The following is a 22825-nucleotide window of genomic DNA, read 5'->3' on the forward strand; positions in this document are numbered from 1 at the left end:
TATTCATCTGGGCCAGGGAGATGTAAAGTCTGAAAAATAATCTTTATTTCTCTTTCCAGATCAAGAAGAAGCAAATGTTCACTTGGAATAAATAGAAGTAACTGATCACAAATGGGGTATCAGTAACAGTGCAACAATTAACCTCAGCACTTCTGGGCTTAGTGTCGTGGTGGGGAATGAGTCATGGTTCTCACTGATAACTCCCAGTTGAAAACTCCCTCAATATCAAAGAGTCTACTAGCACAAATAGTGCAGTCCAGTACATGAATACTTTTAAGGGAGGGTTGCTGGCATCTTTGGAACACAGTAAGAAGTTTAACAACACCAGGTTAAAGTCCAACAGGTTTATTTGGTAGCAAATGCCACTAGCTTTTGGAGTGCTGCCCCTTCGTCAGGTGTAGTGGAGAAATGCTCACAAACACAGAACAAAGAACAGCACAGGAAGCAGGCCCTTCGGCCCTCCAAGCCTGTGCCGCTCATTGGTCCAACTAGACCATTCGTTTGTATCCCTCCATTCCCAGACTGCTCATGTGACTATCCAGGTAAGTCTTAAACAATGTCAGCATGCCTGCCTCCACCACCCTACTTGGCAGCGCATTCCAGGCCCCCACCACCCTCTGTGTAAAAAACGTCCCTCTGATATCTGAGTTATACCTTGCCCCTCTCACCTTGAGCCCGTGACCCCTCGTGATCGTCACCTCCGACCTGGGAAAAAGCTTCCCACTGTTCACCCTATCTATACCCTTCATAATTTTGTACACCTCTATTAGGTCTCCCCTCATTCTCCGTCTTTCCAGAGAGAACAAGCCCAGTTTACCCAATCTCTCCTCATAGCTAAGACCCTCCATACCAGGCAACATCCTGGTAAACCTTCTCTGCACTCTCTCTAAAGCCTCCACGTCCTTCTGGTAGTGCGGCGACCAAAACTGGACGCAGTACTCCAAATGTGGCCTAACCAGCGTTCTATACAGCTGCAACATCAGACTCCAGCTTTTATACTCTATACCCCGTCCTATAAAGGCAAGCATACCATATGCCTTCTCCACCTGTGCTGCCACCTTCAAGGATTTGTGGACTTGCACACCTAGCTAGGTCCCTGTGTTTCTATACTCTTGATGGCTCTGCCATTTATTGTATAACTCCCCCCTACATTAGTTCTTCCAAAATGCATCACTTCGCATTTATCTGGATTAAATTCCATCTGCCATTTCTCCGCCCCATTTTCCAGCCTATCTATATCCTGCTGTATTGTCCGACAATGTTCATCGCTATCCGCAAGTCCAGCTATCTTCGTGTCATCCGCAACCTTGCTGATAACACCAGTTACACCTTCTTCCAAATCATTTATATATATCACAAATAGCAGAGGTCCCAGTACAGAGCCCTGCAGAACACCACTGGTCATAGACCTCCAGCCGGAAAAAGACCCTTCGACTGTTACCCTCTGTCTCCTATGGCCAAGCCAGTTTTCTACCCATCTAGCCACCTCTCCTTGTATCCCTTGAGCCTTAACCTTCTTAACCAACCTGCCATGAAGGACTTTGTCAAATGCCTTACTGAAATCCATATAGACGACATCCACGGCCCTTCCTTCGTCAACCGTTTTTGTCACTTCCTCAAAAAACTCCACCAAATTTGTAAGGCACGACCTCCCTCTTACAAAACCATGCTGTCTGTCACTAATGAGATTGTTCCGTTCTAAATGCGCATACATCCTGTCTCTAAGAATCCTCTCCAACAACTTCCCTATCACGGACGTCAAGCTCACTGGCCTATAATTACCCGGGTTATCCCTGCTACCCTTCTTAAATAACGGTACCACATTCGCTATCCTCCTATCCTCAGGGACCTCACCTGTGTCCAATGAAGAGGCAAAGATTTCCGTCAGAGGCCCAGCAATTACATCTCTTGTCTCCCTGAGCAGTCTAGGATAGATGTCATCAGGCCCTGGGGATTTGTCAGTTTTAATGTTACCTAAAAAACCTAACACTTCCTCCCTTGCAATGGAGATTCTCTCTAATGGGTCAACACCTCCCTCTGAGACACTCCCAGTCAACAAGTCCCTCTCCTTTGTGAATACCGATGCAAAGTATTCATTTAGGATCTCCCCTATTCCCTTGGGTTCTAAGCATAATTCCCCTCCTTTGTCCCTGAGAGGTCCGACTTTTTCCCTGACAACTCTTTTGTCCCTAACATATGAATAAAATGCCTTAGGATCCTGTCTGCCAAGAACATTTCGTGATCTCTTTTTGCCCTTTTATCTCCCCATTTGAGTTCTTTCCTACTCTCTCTGTATTCCTCCAGAGCTCCATCTGTTTTCAGTTGCTGGGACCTAACGTACTCCTCTCTTTTCTTTTTGATCAGATCCTCAATTTCCCTGGTTATCCACGACTCTCGAATCCTACTGTTCCTATCCTTCCTTTTTACAGGCACATGCCTATCCTGCAGCCTTATCAATTGTTTCTTAAGACTCCCACATGCCAAATGTGGGCTTACGCCCGAACAGCCTCTCCCAATCAACGGCCACCAATTCCTGCCTAATCCGGCTACAGTTAGCCTTCCCCCAATTTAGCACCCTACCCTTAGGACAAAACTCGCCCTTGTCCATTACTATCCTAAAGTTAACAGAGTTGTGGTCACTATTTGCTACATGTTCCCCTACCGAAACTTTGACAACCTGACCGGGCTCATTTCCCAGAACCAGATCCAGTATAGCCCCCTCTCTAGTTGGGCTATCTACATACTGTTCCAAAGAACCTTCCAGTACGCATTTTACAAATTCCTCCCCATCCAGACCCCCAGCCTTAAGCACTTTCCAGTCTATAAAAGGGAAATTGAAGTCTCCCACTACAACAACCTTATTTTTTCTGCACATATCCAGAACCTCCTGACATATCCGTTCCTCCACGTCCCATGGGCTGTTGGGTGGCCTGTAGTATACCCTCAGCATAGTGATTGCATCTTTCCTGTTTCTGAGCTCCACCCACAGCAACTCATTACATGACCCCTCTAAATTGTCCACCCTCTGCACCACTGTAATATGCTCCCTAACTAATACCGCTACTCCCCCACCTTTTTTAGCCCCTCCTCTGTCTCGCCTAAAACACTTATACCCCGGAATATTCAGCTGCCAGTCCTGTCCTTTTAACCATGTCTCTGTCACCGCAACCACATCCAAATTCCACGTAAGCATTAAGGCCCTAAGTTCGTCTGTCTTACCCGTTACGCTCATCGCATTGAAGCAGATGCACTCCAGACCTCCAGGCCCACTCAGGTCATCCTGCTCCAGAATGCTCTTCTTCTTAGCTAGCCTTGCCCGGCCCCCAGCTCGACCCCAGCCTCAGTACTTACTGACCTACTGTTTTGATCCCCACCCCCCTGCCACACTAGTTTAAACCCTGCCGGAATACTCTAGCAAAACTCCCAGCTCAATTTGTGTCTCTGTATGCCCTGTTTGAGCATTTCTCCACTCCACCTGACTAAGGGGCAGCGCTCCGAAAGCTAGTGGCATTTGCTACCAAATAAACCTGCTGGACTTTAACCTGGTGTTGTTAAACTTCTTACTGTGTTTACCCCAGTCCAATGCTGGCATCTCCACATCATGACTAACATCTTTGGAACTGCAGTCTCTGTCATTGCTTTATTAACCGAATACAATCCGAAGGACTAGCAGGTAAAGCATTAACCACTAAACTGATTTTAAAACAAGTCTAAGCTTCAATTACTGGACAGTGCTCAATTAGCAAAGGAGCAGCTGGATCATTATAAGTGATCTCAGCCCACAAGGCTCAAGAGAGATTGGGGAACAGATGGGGTGGGAAGGTCACTTCATGACTATCATACTATATCATTTGGAAACTTCACGAGTGCTGATATCGGTCAAGAAAAGGATTGGGCTTGTCTCTCCTGCCCGTAAATTGGCTACTGATACTCACTGGTTCACACTGAATAGCTGAAGGTGCCAAAAGGCTGCAGGTACCTATGGCTCCAAAACCCAAGAGTAAACACCTTAAGCACCATCTGGAAAGAAGGGGGAAGAACAAGGGAGAGAAAATAGTACACACTCAGCATGGGCATCTCAAACGGCGTCAGTTCAGTTTAAGGAACTACAATTTAGAACATCTTTATAGGATATTTCCAAGATCTATTGCAGAGAAATACAATTTATAAATGTATTTTATTCATTCCCGTGATGCCGGCATCACTGGCAAGGCTAACATTTAGTGCCCCGTCCTAATCGTTCTAGAGAAGAAAGTGGTGAGCCACCTTCTTAAATCACTGTAGTATCTGTACAGATGCTCCCAAAATACTGTTACGTAGGGAGTTCCAGGATTTTGACGATGTAAAATCAGTAACATATTTCCAAATCAGGATGGTGTAAGATTTGAGGCACACTTGAAGCTGCTGGTTCTCTCATGCGCCTGCTGCCCTTTTAAGTGATGAGGTCATGAGTTTAGATGGTGCTGTTAAAGAAGCCATGACAAATTGCTGCAGTGCATCTTGCACAGTACACAGCAGACATGGTCGTTGGTGGTGGAGTGAGTGAATTTTAAGATGGTGGATGGAGTGCTGATCAAGTGAGCAGCTTTGTCCTGGATGGTATCGATCTTAAAATGTTAGAACTATGTTCATCCAGGCAAGTGCAAAGTATCCCATTACATTCCTGATTTGTGCCTTGCCGATTGTAGGCAGGCTTTGGGGAGTCTGGAAGTGAGTCACACACCGCAGAGCACCCCATCTCTGACCTGCACTTAGAGCCACACATTTATGTGCCCAGTCAGTTACGTTTCTAGCAGATGATAACCCACAGGATGTTGATCTTGTGGGAATTTAATGACAATGCTATTGAATATCAAGGGAAGTTGATTAGACTTTCTCTTGTTGGAGATGGTCATTGCCTGGAATTTGTATGGCACAAATATTACTTGCCCTTATCAGAATGTTACCCTGGTCTTGCTGCATGTGGGCATGGACTGCTTCAGTACCCAAGAAGCTGCAAATGGAACAGATTACTATAATCATCAGCAAACATCACCTCTTCTGATAGTATGATGGAGGGAAGGCCACTGACGAAGCAGCAGAAAATGGTTAGGCCTGGAACCATGCTCTGAAAACTCCTGCAGTGATATCCTGGAATGAGATGACCGGCCTCCAATAATCACAACCATCTATATTTGTGTTTAAGGCGTAACTCCAGCCAATGTAACGTTTTCCAGATTCCCACTAATTTAAATTTTGCTGCAACTCCTCATCCCACACTGGGTCAAATGCTGCCTTGAAGTCAAGGGTAGTCCATCTTACCTCGCCTCTGGAATTCAGGTCCTTTGTCCATGTTCTGACCAAGGCTGCAATGAGGTCAAGAGCCAGGAGATCCTGGCAGAACCTAAACTGAGCATTGATGAGCAAGCGCCGCTTGATAGCACTGTCACCGACACTTTCCATAATTTTGCTGATACCTGGTGATTTTTCAAAGTAGTTGAACCAAACTAGACATTCTTACATTTCCAAAGCACACGTTGGATGTTCACGTTGCTCAGCTGGTGAAAAACAAAATAATCCTTCTAACACAATTCTTTTTTCCTTTGAATTAGTTCAGTTTGAAAATAGAGTTCATGAACATTGGCTCACAGTTACTATTAGATACATAAGCAGCAATGCAAAGTTAATCCACCATTTCCGAATAATAGGCTTCATTAAAAAATATTTTATTCCATTCAAAGAAAATCAGGATATCCTGCACTGCCATTTTAATACATGAAAAATACAACAACTAGAATCTGAATCCCTACCTTGTTGTCCTCAAAGGCAAAGTCACTAGGTGAGCAGACCGACATTCTGCACACCTTATAGCACAATGCTGCTTTGACTCAGCTGATGGAACATTAAGGGAGAGAGATTTTTGGTTACACCAATGCTACTTACATAGTGGTAATCTCAGTAGTGTCCCCTAGCACGGAACTAAGAGAAGCTCATTATGACTAACAGTTCAAAATCTAACCCTTCGACATAGCTAATCCCAACACACAAGGGAGTCCTCAAAATAAAGGGATAATTTTACTTTGGGAGGTTGATCTACATCATACTGGCCAGAAACAATTGACATTCCAAATATGGTCTATGTTAAATTAGTTGACTTCATTCAGGGCTGCAATAAGGCACTAAAATTGGCCTCAGTGTCCTGGGTTAAGGAGAGGAGATCCAATTCCTGCTGGAAAGTGCATTTGTATATCAGCTGAGGACATATTGGATGGGCTCCAATATCCACTACATTCAAAAAGCATCTTGTCACCAAGCATGTGAGCTCATAAAGAATGAGCAGTTCAGCAAGGTATCAAGGACACCCAATCCCAATTTCTAGTGAGGAGTTGAATTGGGGTGAAAGAATACTGTGAGATCAAACAGGATAGATAGGCTGTTAAGCATCAGCTGCTGTAAAAGGGGCTAAATTATTTAGAGTTAAATACTGCACTATGAACTATCAAAATGGAAAAAATACAACCTTGTTCTAAATGTCATTCATTTTGCAAACAATTGTCCATTAGTCTAATTGATTCTAGTGATTAGGGACTATGAAGGATGAAGCAAGTTCAGGTCTCAACTACATTTTATTCCATTCTTGGGGAGGCCGTGATAAGAATCAAAAATCTAGTGCAAGATGTACATCAATGACAGACTCCCATCTAAAACAAACAACATGATTAAAAAAATATACACTACCTTTCCAGATCAACCAGCATAATTTTAATGGATTTCACCCCTTGCCCCCTAATTGAGATGAACCACATCAAAACAGTTGTTAGTTCACTAGTAATTTCAACAGTGGCAGTTTATTACCATTTTTTGTAAATAACACAGACAGTTATCTTTATACAAGGAAAAAGGTGATGCAGAAATACTGAGACAGTTCATTTTGGATGCCTTATTTTGAACATCTACCTCACTGATGACAATTTGAAAATTGTAAATAATAGATGTAAATAAACTTCTATTGCAATTGAGAAACCATTTACAATAACTGAATTCAGATTACTGGGGGAAAAGTCTCATTTCGGAAGAAAACTGCACATAAATAAAAAGGAAAAATTGGGCAGAGTTCTGCATCAATTTGAAGAACCTGGCACGACCAATTCAAATCGGCCAACCTGTCCTTCCTGTGCAAGCTGGTTCATAATATCATCTACACGGACTTTTCTGCTCACAACCAAATAGCGCTCCTTTCCTTTTCCATAGGATTTACTCTTGAGGCCGTATTTTGCAGCCATCTGATGGATTTGCATTCGCTCGTCGTTGGTCAACTCTTTGGAAAAGGTCAGCTCTTCCTGTTTGTCTGAGCGGGCATAGTTTCTGATAAGATCTTCTATATCTCGTTTGTTTAATTTAGAACCACTCTTGCTCATCTCCAAACCCAGGCCCTCCCTCTTGAACTGTTCTTTTACCATGATTGGCTCTGCAATTCCCTCACCCTCTTTCCCTAAACCACCCCCCTTCCAACCCATTTTCCGTAAAAGCTGATTGCCAATGTTGTCCTCGGTGATCTTTTGTTTAAGAGCTTCCTCCGCCGATCGTCCAAGAATTGCACTTCGCGAGATGGCTGCATCAGTGTTTCCGGGCTTGCTTGATTTTACGACTGGTTGCGTTTCCCTCAGTATAGTCAAAGCCTTTTCTGCCGCTGTGTGCTTCACCAGCTTTTTGGTTCCATAAGCCTCCGCAATAAAATGGTCTTCAACAAAAACACGGCACTGCCAGACCTGGCTGGGTGTCAGTTGAAACTTGTAATCCACAGTCATTCTGTTGAACTGAGCAGAATTGTTCAGAATGCAGACGGCATTTTTTGCAGTCTCCAAAATGACAAAATCCATCCAGTGCTTCTTTTTAAGTTCCTTTGAATGTCGATTGCTCTGTTTAGCTGTTTCATTTCCTCTATTGGCTGTATCTTTATCTTTAGTATCTTTGCTTGGGATTTTCTCATCTGGCTTTTTGAGAGCAGGTGGAATGTCATTTCGAGGGGTGTTTTTTTCGCACAATATTAAGTCATCAATACAACTGCTTTTACACTTGCGCTTCACAACCTCAACAACCACATCTTTAAGGAACAACTTTAAGGCTTGCTCAGAGGCCCTGTCACGAGCTCCAATTTTGCTGCCAGCATAACCTGTAGCCAAGTAAACCCCCTGACACCTCAACTCACAGGCATAGCCATCTGTCAAGACTTTCTTGTTTTTTGGTACATCAGCTGGAGGGATCTCCTTCAGCGATACATAGAAATACTGAGGGTTTGTTTTACATGTCTGAATACAGCTGCTTAGTACATCACTATGGTTCAGCTGGTTACTGAAGCCTCCAATAGAACTAAGCTTTCTTGACACAGATATCTGGAGCATATTAAAGAAAGTCTGTCGACTCTTTATTGCAGATGGAGAAAACCCACCAGATGGAGACGCCTTGCTTGACAAAGGTTCCGGAAGTACTGACTTACTGGCATTTTTCTTGGAAGATTTTCTACTCTTTGACCGTTTGGTCTGTGTGAAGCCCAGGCCCTTGTAGCCCTGTTTATTGGCAACCGGGATCTTAGAAAAATCCGGTCCCCTCATTGTTGGGTAAAGATCTGACGTATTGGAATGATAAGCCTCATATTTTGCAGAATAATTCTGTTGTATTTTAGACATATAAGTGCTTAAACAGCTTATCCCATTAACGCAGTTTCCACTTGTGGCTTGCTCTCCTCCATCTGTGAAGATGGTTTTGTACAAGGCGTCATAATCAAATGCGCTGGAATTCTGAGAAGAGGCAGGAGCCAGTGGGCCATTTGAACTTTTGCTAGATTTGTTCATTTTTGAGCTGGGCTGAGGTTCTGTTTTCACCACTTTCTCCTCCGTTTTAATCAAACAATTTGAATTATCTTCATCTAAATCTGCCCACCTTCGTGGCTTGTCTGATTCGTTTGGCTTTTTCTTCACTTCATCCTCCGCCTTGGTGCTGCTACTAACAAATGCAACTGGCTCAAAACGAAATCTAGGGCGGAATAAGGGAGGTTTCCGCTTTGCTGTTGGATTTTCACCTGAGAGGGTGGACACAGATAGAGTGAGTGTGTTAGGTAGTATTTTCAAAACATTGGCTACCTTGCACATCAATCAACAAGTTATCCCTTTTATTTTTAAAGAATCAAATCTGAAAACTTCAGCAATACATGCCAAAATATTCCTTGCTCCTTGCTGATCTGCCAATATTCATACAATAGTTGGTAAAACCTCCATAACTTAAAATAGTACACAACTGCTGGGCTGGAGAAAGGATCTATTATGTCAGTGCTGTTAGGGTCTGTCTTTGTAGAACTCCTTTTTCTGCAGTCAAATTGTATGTGCTTGTTTCAATAACAACTTTGGAGTTAGATTCCCAACTGATTTTATATGCTGGATCACATTGAGAGGTAATATATCTCATGTCCATAAGGAGCATTAGTTTAATTCCAGAGAGTTACAGTAAATAATTACTGTACATCAATAGTTCAAGTTAGCCTTTCCCTCGCTAAAGGTGCAATTTGTTAAACCTAAAGAAACACTGGCAAAGTTACTTGCTGCATAAAATACATTTCTTTCATTTAGCATATTACTGCAAATCCCAGACATATATTTTAGATGTCACACACTATGAAGTTTCTTTCAATGTTTTTCAATTTACATTTGGTGAAATTGATGAATGTCAGATAGTACAAATTCAGACTGAAAACAATTTCAATATCACCAGAATTGGGAATTTCAGAAAATCATAATCTATGGGTGCAGTGAAGCTAATTGATGAATACAGAGCAGACACTGAGGCACCGATGTCACCATTTTGGTTTTGATTAAGTGCAAGATTTAGCAGTTATAGGATCGTTGTACTTTGCTGCAGAATTTGAAAATTGTCCAGAAATCCTACACATTCCTAATATTTCATTAGCAAAGTCTGTTGAAGTCTTTACAAATAATTGTTACAAATATCATGCACCAAGATGAAAATGGGCAAATCTGTGGAATAGGAGGCAGCCCATAAATTTTGAACACTGAGGAAAGGGAAGGGAATATAAATGCTTATGTCTAAACATTTTTACACAGCAATTTACAGCACAAAAGCAGTCCATTCGGCCCAACTGGTGTATGTCGGTGTTTATGTTCCATACCAGTCTCCTGCCACCTAACTTTACCGCACGGCAGCAATTTCTTCTTCTATTCCTTTCCCCCTCATGTGTTTATCAAATTTCCCATGAAGTGCATATAAGAGGAATTGCTGCTTAAAGATAACACACTGGAATGGGACTTTTGATTTTAAAAATAATTTCAAAAGGTAGCATTTTAGTTATTAAGAAAATCAAATGCATTATGGCAAAATAAATGAATTGTCAAATGGAATTAAGATGGAAACTGGAGTCGAGTAAAAAATTCAAAATGTTTTGTTTTCACTGGCAAAAAAACCAATTGCTAGTGAGTAAGTGCCCAGGAAACAAAACTGCCCATAATATGGCACAAACAGCAAACTCATTAAATGATTGCAAACAAATGCATATGGGGTTTAATGAGTTTGCTCTTCCAAGATTGAGGCTGTTGGTGGAGAGCAGAGGAGTTTTACTCTGCAGCTATGTGCTCTAACCAACCTGAGAGGTCATGCAATCACTGCACATTCATCTCCAGCACTGACACATCCAACAGGAGCAACACTGAAGGGAAGAGATTTAGAACAAAAAGCACGTGAAACTTTCTTTGGAAATAAAGGCGATGAGGATTTCACCAATGTTAAGGACACGTGCAAAGACCATATCAAGATTTACAAATAGATTGGATGGGGTGACTGAACGAAAGGAAAACAAAGTATATTGGAAAAAAGCAGGACTGTACTGCGGGAAGAGAGAATAAACACAAACTGCTTGGTCCGAACTGCCTGTTTCCATGCTGTAAATACCAACAGTAAAGGACAAAACTTTTCACTCACCACTGTCAGAATTGGATCTCTTGTTTGTTGTGCTGCCAGGTACTAACTCACATGATCCTATATCACCAACATCAATACCCTCCGCCATTCGAAAGACCTTTTCTAAAAGATCTGGGCTGTATCTATTAATAAAAACAAACATGTTATCTGTTTACATAACATTTTTACCATCATTTTCACTACTTATCTAATAATTATACTTATGTTAATGTCCCCAAGGCCTGATGGCCTACATCCTAGGGTATTATAGGATATGGCGTTGGAGATAGTGGGTCCATTGGTTACATTATTCCAAAATTCCCAGGATGCGGGAATGACTCCAGTGGATTGGAAAAATGCTAATTTAACATCCTTATTCTTATTGTATTTTAAAAAGCATTTAGATAGTTACATGGATAAGATGGGTATAGACGGATATGGGCCAAATGTGGGCAATTGGGAGTAGCTTAGGGGTTTAAAAAAAAAAGGGTGGCATGGGCAAGTTGGGCCGAAGGGCCTGTTTCCATGCTGTAAACCTCTACGACTCTAATCAAAAGGGGAGGGAAGCAAAATGTAGGAAACTATAGGCCAATTAGTTTAATATTTGTTGTTGGGAAATTGTTAGAATACATTATAAAGGAATAAATAACAGGGCATTTCAGAAAGTCAAAATGCAATCCATCAGAGTCTGCATGTTTTTGTAAAGGGTAAAGCATGTTTGACTAATTTGCTCAAATTCGTTGAAGATGTAACAAGCAATGGGGATCCTGTAGATGTGGTATACATGGACTTCCAGAAGACATTTGATAAAATGCCACACAAGAGGTTAATAATACACAAGGTTAGTGCACATGGGATAGGATTAATTTATTAGCTTGAATAAGAGGATTGGCGAACCAATAGGAAGTAGAGTCTGGATAAATGGGTCTCTCTCAGGTTGGCAAGATGCAACTAGTGGGATGCCACAGTGTGCTCGGAATTAGGATGGAAACTGGGGTCGAGTGAAAAATTCAAAATGTTTTGTTTTCACTGGCAAAAAAACCAATTGCTAGTGGGTATGTGCCCAGGAAACAAAGCTGCCCATAATATGGCAAACTCACTAAAAACTGCAATGATTGAATCATAGAAACCCTACAGTGCAGAAAGAAGCCATTTGGCCCATCGAGTCTGCACCGACCACAATCCCACCCAGGCCCTACCCCCATATCCACCCGCTAATCCCTCTAACCTACGCATCTCAGGACACTAAGGGGCAATTTTAGCATGGCCAATCCACCTAACACGCACATCTTTGGATTGCTGTTATTTGAAACAAATGCATATGGGGTTTAATGAGTTTGCTCTTCCAAGATTGAGGCTGTTGGTGCAGAGCGGATGGAGTTTTACTCTGCAGCTATGTGCTCTAACCTACCTGAGAGGTCATGCAGTCACTGCACATTCATCTCCAGCACTGACACATCCAACAAGAGCAACACTGAAGGGAAGAGTCCCTCGAGCCCCAACTATTTAGAACCTATATTAATGACTTGGATGTAGGGATGGAATGTACTAAAGCCAAATTTGCAGATGACACTAAAATAGGTGGAATTGTAAGTTGCAAAAATGAAATAAGAAATTTACAAATGGATATGGATAGATTAGGTGAATGGGGTAAAATGTGGCAGAGTTTAATGTGGACAAGTGTGAGGTTGTCCACTTTGGCATAAAAAACACAAAGGCAAAATTATGATCTAAAAGGAGAGAAACTTTGTAGTGCTTTGGTGCAGAGGGATTGGGGTGTTCTTGTGCATGAATCACAGAAAACTAATATGCAGGTACACAAAGTAATAAGGAAGCCAAATAGAATCTTGGCATTTATTACGAAAGGGATAGCATATAAAAGTAGTGAAGTGTTGCTGCAACTGTACAAAGCATTAGTAAAACCACACTTAGAATATTGTGGACAGTTCTGGTCCCCTTACTTGAGGGGGGGTGTAATTGCATTGGAGGCAGTTCAGAGGAGGTTCACTAGATAGATTCCAGAGATGAGGGGTTTGACTTACGAAGAGAAATTGGACAGTTTTGACCTATACTTTCCAGAGTTTAGAAGAACGAGAAGAGATCTAATTGAGGTGTACAAGATGATAAGGGGGATTGACAGAGTACATGTGAAGAGGACATTTCCTCTTGTAGGGCAATCTAGAACAAGAGGTCATAGTTTTAGGATAAGGGGTGGCAGATTTAAAACAGAGATGGGGAGAAATTACTTCTCTCAAAGGGTTGCGAGTCTGTGGAATTCACTACCCCAATGCGTGGTGAATGCCGAGACATTGAGTAAATTTAAGGAAAAGGTGAATCATAGAAATCATAGAAACCCTACAGTGCAGAAGGAGGCCATTCGGCCCATCGAGTCTGCACCGACCACAATCCCACCCAGGCCCTACCCCCACATATTTACCTGCTAATCCCTCTAACCTACGCATCCCAGGACTCTAAGGGGCAATTTTTTTTAACCTGGCCAATCAACCTAACCCGCACATCTTTGGACTGTGGGAGGAAACCGGAGCACCCGGAGGAAACCCACGCAGACACGAGGAGAATGTGCAAACTCCACACAGACAGTGACCCGAGCCGGGAATCGAACCCGGGACCCTGGAGCTGTGAAGCAGCAATGCTAACCACTGTGCTACCGTGCCGCCCATGGTGGACAGATTTTTAATTAGTATGGGTTTGAAGGGCTGTGAACAGGCAGGTAAGTGGAGTTGAGGCCAAGATGAGATCAGCCATCATTGTATTAAATAGCGGAGCAGGCTCGAGGGGCTGAACCGCTGACTCCTACTCCTAGTTCTTATGATTCTTATGAAATTATAGTGGAATACAATAAACTTAAAACTATATACAAGGTATACTGATACATAAGTTAACTGTGCATTTCTTCTTGAAAAACAATTTCTCTGCTTTGTCCCTTCTCTCCACCATCACATCACCCTTTCTTTAGCTGATAGAGAAAAAGACACACCATAGCTGCAAGTTAACACTTAGTCCATCAGGTACTGCCAAGCTGTAAGAAAGGCACCCATTTGAGAGGGAACCTTGTCATGTTACAATAAAGAACATTGTGGGTCCCCACTGGACTTGAGGCTAAAGTTAGACACCATCTAAGCTTGGCCATATGTCACCACCTTTCCATCACAGTCCAGGAACTCCTATCTAACAAGGCCTCACTGATCTTCAGGACATCGCAAAGCTCTTTACAACTAACAGATTACCTTTGAATCGTAGTCACTGTTGTCGCATATGCAAATGTGGCTGCAAATTGTGGAGTAAAACTCCACAAACAGCAAATTAACAAATGACGTGAAATCTGTTTTCAGCCGAGAAAGGAATGCTTTCCAAGGTAGAGGGTGCACTCACTCATCTGCAAACAATGCCATAGGATCTTTTATGTTCACTTAAACTGGCAGGAGCTTGGTTTCACACTTTGCCCACAGGTTGATTCAGAATGCTACATGCGCTCAATACTGCACTTATGTATCAGCATTGTGTTCAAGTCCATAGTGGTTTGAACCCACAATCTTGCACAGAACCTGAGCCAAGCTGATAATTAAAAACCAAAATAAATTGAGCTTTTTCTTAATGGACTTGCATCGACGTTTATATCTTTTACAATGGAAAACCCTATTTTGATTCAAATTTTATCAATAGTGCTAAATAATTTCCACTTTAAAGAAAAGTTATGTAGTCCCAACTTCAAACAAGTCTTGCAAACTTGGTACAATTTTCAAATGCACAAAGATTAGATTTTTGTGTGTGTGAGATCTTAAAAAACCCCCCACCAATCTTTATGCTCCTTTACATCCCCTCATCCATGACAAGAGACTTACGTTAACACCAAAAAGTGGATGAGGAGCCCAAAGCACAAAACAATGTTACAAATATGTTGTTTATAAGACTGTTGCATCTTGGGGCTATCAATAATTTAGGTAAGTGAAGGGGAGCATGTGACTGTTCTGACGCCTACCTGCCAGTAAGCTTGGGTGGTTTGATTAAGAGGTTAAAGGGGCCCCAGATTGTTTTACCGGGAAGAAGGTGCAAATTTACATTTGGAGACAATGGCAGAATCCTGTATGCTAACAGTGGATAGACTGAGTCCAAAGTCCCAGAAAAAGTGTTGAAGATGTAAGATTATAAACAGTTGTGCTTTAAACTGTCCATTTAGTTCCAAGATGAAAGGAGTTGGGTTCCAAGAGAAGGTAATCATCACCTCTACCTGGATACAAGGCCCATGTGAGTCACACTGCCACGGTGATGAGCTTTGAGATCGGAAGCTATTGTGATTTTGGTTTACAAGCTTTCATTAAATATCAAATATCACAGGTTAGTCTGCCAGGGTCACAAGAGAGAGGGTGCAGCCAGAGACCTAAAGTCTATTATTTTGAGCTCACCCACTGATTGAAAAGACCAAATTTGTGAGGGGTTAAAACAAAGCTGGAAGATTCACCTAGCTTGCATTGGAGGAAGGATCTCCAGTAATACTCTGACCGTGAAGGACAATTCTGGGATTAGAAGTTACCAGGCTGAGAAAGAAAAAGATCAGAAGTAAACCCCTGGGACATATGAGTCATTTTGGACTGATTCTGGGAGAATTAAAAGTCTCCTTAAAGGACAGTGTAACATTCCCTGATAGCAGGTTTTCTCAGTTGTGCTAAAAATAAGAGTGGGTATTCTGTTACGTGGTTCAAAGTAGAAGTTGCCTGTCAGTGTTCAGTCAGTAGAGCTTTATATAAATGTTAGTTTCTTGTTACAGTAAAAATTTTGAAACATGAAATCTTGTAGTATAAATTTTGCAGCTATTAACTGGAAGTTTAAATTTATTTTTTAAAGTTATTCATCTCTACAGAAACTATAACAACTGACTGACGTGCACTACATTACTGTAAGGAAACATGTATTTTATAATTCTGCACAGGATTATGAAACCAGGAATTCACCACGTGAGGAAAACCACATGAATGTCAGGTCCTACAAACTTTGGGCACCAATGCTGCCCTACCCACTCTTCACATCGCCAAATCTGTGAAGTGCTCAGAGATTACTAAATGAAAGCATGAAAAACAAACAAAGTTTCATAGAATCCATACAGTGCAGGAGGCCATTCGGCCCATCAAGCCTGCACCAACAACAATCTCATCCAGACTCTATCTCCGTAATCCCATGCATTTACCCTGCTAGTCCCCCTAACCCTAAGGGGCAATTTAGCATGGCCAATCAATCTACCCCACACATCTTTGGAGTTTGGGAAGAAACAGGAGCACCTGGAGGAAACCCACACAGACACAGGCAGAATGTGCAAACCTCACAAGCAATCAAGCTGCCTCTCAAACTCCAATGGATACAAGCCTAGCCTGTCCAATCTTTTCTCATAAGACATGTATTTTACTCTGGCAATTTATTCCACTGACAAGCATAAAGGCTTTACTTCTTAATTTGCATTGAACATTACTTGTAGCGTACAATTACGCAAAAGTGTCTTCTTATTGGCTAAAGTCTGCTGTCAACCATGTTTGAGTTCTTCTGAGCTAAAGCCAATAACATACGATTCAAATGTTCTCAAAAAAACCCATGGGAACACCTGTGGAATCTGTGTCTGACTCAAAAGGCGGTGGTAAGGATCCTTCTGTAGAAAGGTTAGAAAAGCAAGTGTTGGACAGTTGGAAGAACTAATGAACTTGTGCAGTAGAAGGAAGAGGTTTTTGCACTGCTGGTTTGGATGCAGGAACAGATGGTAATCCCGTCATATTCCTAAAAGTTGTTGTATGCCAATGGGAAAGAAATGCAACAATTGCCTTGGAGAATAGTGTTAGGAACTGTTATCTCACGTTGATGTTGTCCATCTTAGAGTGGTGAATAAGGTTGGTTGAATCACAGACCTCAGAGCTGTAGGTGTGCTTTCTTATCCAAGAGGAGGAATCTTGGTGAGCTGAAAACTACTGAGGAATCTCACCAATATTAATTGTTCTTCAGGTTGGCAGAGCAAGCATAATGTAAGATTTGAAGGTGCAGTGTAATTACTGCAGGGACAAGTCCGGATTCAATCTTGAGGAATGTTTAAGTCAAGTTGCCACTCTGTGATCATTGTAGGAAAAGCACTCTAGGACAGCTGCCTTCTTGAACCACTGCAATCCATGTGACAAGCAATGTCATATTCAACAATGCTGGAACAATGTATGGAATTCCATGATTTTGGACCAGAAATAATGACAGAATGGTGAAATACGCCCAAATCTGATGGTATATGACCTGGTGGGGAACTTGGAAGTAATGGTGCTTCAATACACCAGCTGGCTGTCCTTCTAGGTGGCTGAGGTTGCAAGTGTGGGAGATGTTGTTGAAGAATATTAAGTGGGTTGCTGCAGTGTGATCTAATAGATAGCACACATTGGAGCCACAGTGGATGTTTAAGCCCATGAGAAGTTCCTGCCAGCTGATGTCCACTTGAGCAGTGAAATCTACACTTGCTTAATGACCCAACAACTTGCCAGGTGGACAGCTGAGCCCACCACGGTGTTGAGGTGGCTCCAAAATGACAAGATTGTTGATGGAAAATCAGATTCCAATTTAACCCTCCATGGCAGGCTTGATCTTCAATAACTAATTTGGGTAGGTCCAGTGTATTTCAAGATACTGTTGATGCACAAGACTGACAATTTGCATTAATCATGGCAAAAAAATGAACCATGGCCTCCAGAATTCTGGATGGAAGATTCTGGTTTAAATATGAAATTAATGCACAATTAACCAGGAGGCTCAATTACAGAATTAGGAAATGCAGCCCACAAACCAGGAGAGTAAAATCTTATGAGGTAACGGTTCAGTAACAGGGATTGGCCTGCCAATAAATGACCAGCTGATTAATGGCATTCAAAATAGACCAGTCCCTGGGTGCTGGAATTCTTCACACTTGGCTTTGAATAATCCAGCAAGCCAAGTTTCAGCTAAACAAATTTACCAGTGATCTGTACCCGTAGGCTGGACAATTTTAGTTAGCCAAGCTCTAGCGGTACCTCTGCAAAGCTTGAGTTCTTGTTAACTTGGGATAAGTTCTCTAGGTTAGATAAATGGAGTGCATGCAGTGCACGTAAACAGAAATTCTACCTCCGTGGATTGCTCAGTCGCTTGGTTTTGGCGGCTCAAACATGGTCATGAATGTGTGTCACACACCCAGCAGAAAAAAAAACTTATCAATTAAGCCTTCTTCCACACTAGGTACCTCAATTGCTTTGTGATCATAAATATTCTTCTCAAATTGGAGTTTTTTATTCCTCTAACTTCAAGACTTCCATTCAATAATTGCGACATGTATCCCCATAAACACAGTGAACTAATAGCTGCAGTAAAAATGCACAGTAAGAAGTCTCACAACATCAGGTTAAAGTCCAACAGGTTTATTTGGTAGCAAATACCATAAGCTTTCGGAGCACAGCTCCTTCGTCAGATGGGGTGGATATCTGTTCTCCAACAGTGCACAGACACAGAAATCAAGTTACAGAATACTAATTAGAATGCAAATCTCTACAGCCAGCCAGGTCTTAAAGGTACAGATAATGTGGGTGGAGGGAGCATTCAACACAGGTTAAAGAGATGTGTATTGTCTCCAGACAGAACAGCTAGTGAGATCATTCTACAAGGGTAAAAATGCAGACAGAGCCTAAGGACAGATCAGCTCTCACAACACATCCCATTCTCTGTTGCCACTCAAGACTGACTTACACATCAAGCAACACCAGACCTTCAGCTACTGGCAACACCAACTATATTCAAGTATGGAACAGTACTTCCATTTCATTCATGTAAGACAAAGCTATTACTTCATAGAACATAGAACATTACAGCGCAGAACAGGCCCTTCGGCCCACGATGTTGCACCGACCAGTTAAAAAAAAAAACTGTGACCCTCCAACCTAAACCAATTTCTTTTCGTCCATGAACCTATCTACGGATCTCTTAAACGCCCCCAAACTAGGCGCATTTACTACTGATGCTGGCAGGGCATTCCAATCCCTCACCACCCTCTGGGTAAAGAACCTACCCCTGACATCGGTTCTATAACTACCCCCCCTCAATTTAAAGCCATGCCCCCTCGTGCTGGATTTCTCCATCAGAGGAAAAAGGCTATCACTATCCACCCTATCTAAACCTCTAATCATCTTATATGTTTCAATAAGATCCCCTCTTAGCCGCCGCCTTTCCAGCGAAAACAATCCCAAATCCCTCAGCCTCTCCTCATAGGATCTCCCCTCCATACCAGGCAACATCCTGGTAAACCTCCTCTGCACCCTCTCCAAAGCCTCCACATCCTTCCTGTAATGTGGGGACCAGAACTGCACACAGTACTCCAAGTGCGGCCGCACCAGAGTTGTGTACAGTTGCAACATAACGCTACGACTCCTAAATTCAATCCCCCTACCAATAAACGCCAAGACACCATATGCCTTCTTAACAACCTTATCTACTTGATTCCCAACTTTCAGGGATCTATGCACACATACACCTAGATCCCTCTGCTCCTCCACACTATTCAAAGTCCTCCCGTTAGCCCTATACTCAACACATCTGTTATTCCTACCAAAGTGAATTACCTCACACTTCTCCGCATTAAACTCCATCCGCCACCTCTCGGCCCAACTTTGCAACCTGTCTAAGTCTTCCTGCAAACTACGACACCCTTCCTCACTGTCTACCACACCACCGACTTTGGTGTCATCAGCAAATTTGCTAATCCACCCAACTATACCCTCATCCAGATCATTAATAAATATTACAAACAGCAGTGGCCCCAAAACAGATCCCTGAGGTACACCACTTGTAACCGCACTCCATGATGAATATTTACTATCAACCACCACCCTCTGTTTCCTATCCGCTAGCCAATTCCTGATCCAATTTCCTAGATCACCCCCAATCCCATACATCTGCATTTTCTGCAGAAGCCTACCATGGTGAACCTTATCAAACGCCTTACTAAAATCCATATATACCACGTCCACTGCCTTGCCCCCATCCACCTCCTTGGTCACTTTCTCAAAAAACTCAATAAGGTTAGTAAGGCACGACCTACCTGCCACAAAACCATGCTGACTATCACCTATCAATTCATTACTCTCCAAATAACTATAAATCCTATCCCTTATAATTTTTTCCAACATCTTGCCGACAACAGAAGTGAGACTCACCGGTCTATAATTCCCGGGGAAGTCTCTGTTCCCCTTCTTAAACAATGGGACAACATTCGCTAACCTCCAATCTTCTGGTACTATACCAGAGGCCAACGACGACCTGAAGATCAGAGCCAGAGGCTCTGCAATCACTTCTCTTGCCTCCCAGAGAATCCTTGGATAAATCCCATCCGGACCAGGGGATTTATCTATTTTCAGACCCTCCAGAATATCCTGCACATCCTCCTTATCAACTGTAATACTGTCTATTCTACTCCCTTGCAACCCAACTTCCTCAAACATTATACACGTATGGCAAACAAGCACTTGCAGATCTCTGTCTCTGCTGATCCTAGCCATCAGACAGCAATCTCTTCAAACCAAATGCAACTTCAAAAAGGAAAGCTACATTCGAGAGTTCTCACTGAACAAATGCAACTGTTGAATCCCTCTCCCCTGAATATAAATGTGGGTAAATCTTAGATATCAGGCATCTGGTACAGGCCCAGACATAGGGAAAAGGGCAGAGTGTTGATATTATAGCTGAAAGTTGGAAGGTGAAAATTGTTCAGGAAAGTCAACATCCCACTCTAGGATTTTAATGTTTGTGTGTGTGTGTGTGTGCACGCATGGGAAGACATGGGGGCTGGGGTAGGGAACAGAGCTCCTTTCAAAAATCCCTGCCAGAAGTAAAAGTGAGAGGTCTCCTCTCAGCCTTGGTACATGAGAGCACATGTGGCGGAAAAGGCTGCACGGTTGCCAGGAAAGGGGTGCCAGACTGGAGGAGATTGGGGGGGGGGGGGGGGTGCATGCAGAGGGTGGGGAGAGCAGCATGGGAGGGTGGCAAGGGGGAGGAGTAGTGAGGGAGGGGGGCAAGGAGGAGGGCAGCGAGGGAGGGTGGCAGTGAGGGTCAGGAGGAAGGGGAGAGAGGTGGAGTGGCACCGCCGGGGGTAAGGGAGGGAAGAGGCAATCAATGGTGTAACAAAAGGCCCGCAGCCGGGGCCTGCTCCCCGGGCCTGCCGCCTCTCCCTCACTCACTCACCGGCAGCCCAGGAAGACATGGTTGGTCCAGACCATGGAGAGGGCGAGCAGCTGCTCCGTCCTGTTGCCCGGGTAATCCTGGACATGGCGGACGATGAACTGCCTGCGGATCCACCAGTGTTTATCGCTCTCCGACAGGCCGCGGTACTGCTCCACCGCCTCGGCCGCCAGCTGCCGCTTCGGCCCAGCCTGCGACTCCACGCCGGCCGCCATCTTAGAGGCCCCGGCCGGCCGTGGGGTGGGGGGAGAGACACAGAGAGAGCGGGGAGATAGAGAGAGGATCAGCCGCCTCCCGCCTTCAAACACACCAACACCCCGCCGGCCGCAATCACCACGCCAGCAGGCCCCGGCCTCGAGCAGAGCGGCCCTTCGCCAATGCCGCCTCCTCCTCCCGCTGCCGCCGCTGCCTTCCACCCGGCCGCTCCGACTGCCGGAGGCCGGCCCGCCAGCGCCCCTAGTGTCGGTGCTGTGCAGGCGCCAGTGCGCGGCGCCCGCCCCTCCCCCACCGCCAGCCCCACAATGTCCCTGCTCTGCTGTCACAAACACTCCCCTGACAACATGCAGCCCAGCAGCAAGCCAGGGAGAGGCAGCAGACAGCACAAGTCACTGCCACACATCATTCCCCCCCCCCACACACTGCTTACTCTTCATGTGGGATTGCCAGACACCATTCTGTCCATCCTGAGAGCTAATTTGCACACAGCAAACTCTCACAAACAACAATGCCATTATAACCAGATAATCTGCTTTTGTGATGTCAGTTAAGGGATAATTCTTGACCAGGACACTGGCAGTAACGCCCCTTCAAAATAATGCCACCGGATCTTTTGGTTTCACCTGAGAGGACGGGCAGGCCTCAGTTTAATGTCACACCTCAAAGATAACGCCTCCAACATTGTACAGTAAGAAGTCTCACAACACCAGGTTAAAGTCCAACAGGTTTATTTTGAGTCACGAGTTTTCGGAGCGCTGCTCCTTCATCAGGTGAGTGAGGAGCAGCTTCCAAATAAACCTGTTGGACTTTAACCTGGTGTTGTGAGACTTCTTACTCTGCCCATCCCAGTCCAACGCCAGCATCTCCACATCATGGCTTCCAACAGTGTAGAGTTCCCTCAGTACTGCAGTAGAGTGACAGTCCTGAATTTTTGCACAGAGATTTTGAAGAGACACCTGAGGCCCTTTCGCCTGAGACTGGAATGCAACTAAACTGAGCAGTGGTTGCCACCTAGAATTAGGGATTGGTTAGGGGGGCAGGTGTGGTATGTGTGTGATAGAATTAAAATCAGTACAAGCCATGTTCATCCTAGGTATATCGTGTGTGTGATGGCAAGGATCTTTGCAACATAACTCCTCATCTGGGGTGAGTGTACTTGGGCAATCTATAATTTTAGATATAATTAGTGAGCATTGAGAGAAACATAGGCGAATCAAGGGAAGCCAACTTTGAATAGTTTAAAAGTGTCATATTTAACAAATTATGTAGTTTTGTTAAACAAAGCAATTAATTGGATATATAAACTGCATGTAGTGGTTGTAATTTATGCACATAGTTTGCCAAACAGTCCCCTATCTTTCCAATAAGATTCCCATTTTTGGCAGAGATGGGATAGACTGTGAGGTGCGCCTTATGTCTAACAAAGTGTCAA

At 43.5% G+C, this 22825-nt stretch overlaps 1 protein-coding gene across 1 annotated transcript; it reads right to left on the minus strand.

The window, feature by feature from the left end:
- Positions 1 to 5689: 5689 nt before the first annotated feature.
- Positions 5690 to 21628, minus strand: nkrf (NFKB repressing factor). The gene is made up of 3 exons (XM_078211816.1): positions 21181 to 21628; positions 10966 to 11087; positions 5690 to 9058 (listed from the first exon to the last, which is right to left on the minus strand). The coding sequence occupies exons 1-3, from the start codon at positions 21390 to 21392 to the stop codon at positions 7101 to 7103; spliced, it is 2292 nt and encodes a 763-aa protein (XP_078067942.1). The 5' UTR covers positions 21393 to 21628; the 3' UTR covers positions 5690 to 7100.
- Positions 21629 to 22825: the final 1197 nt, after the last annotated feature.

This window comes from Mustelus asterias, chromosome 4, assembly GCF_964213995.1.
Source record: "Mustelus asterias chromosome 4, sMusAst1.hap1.1, whole genome shotgun sequence".
NCBI classification, from domain to species: Eukaryota; Metazoa; Chordata; class Chondrichthyes; order Carcharhiniformes; family Triakidae; genus Mustelus; species Mustelus asterias.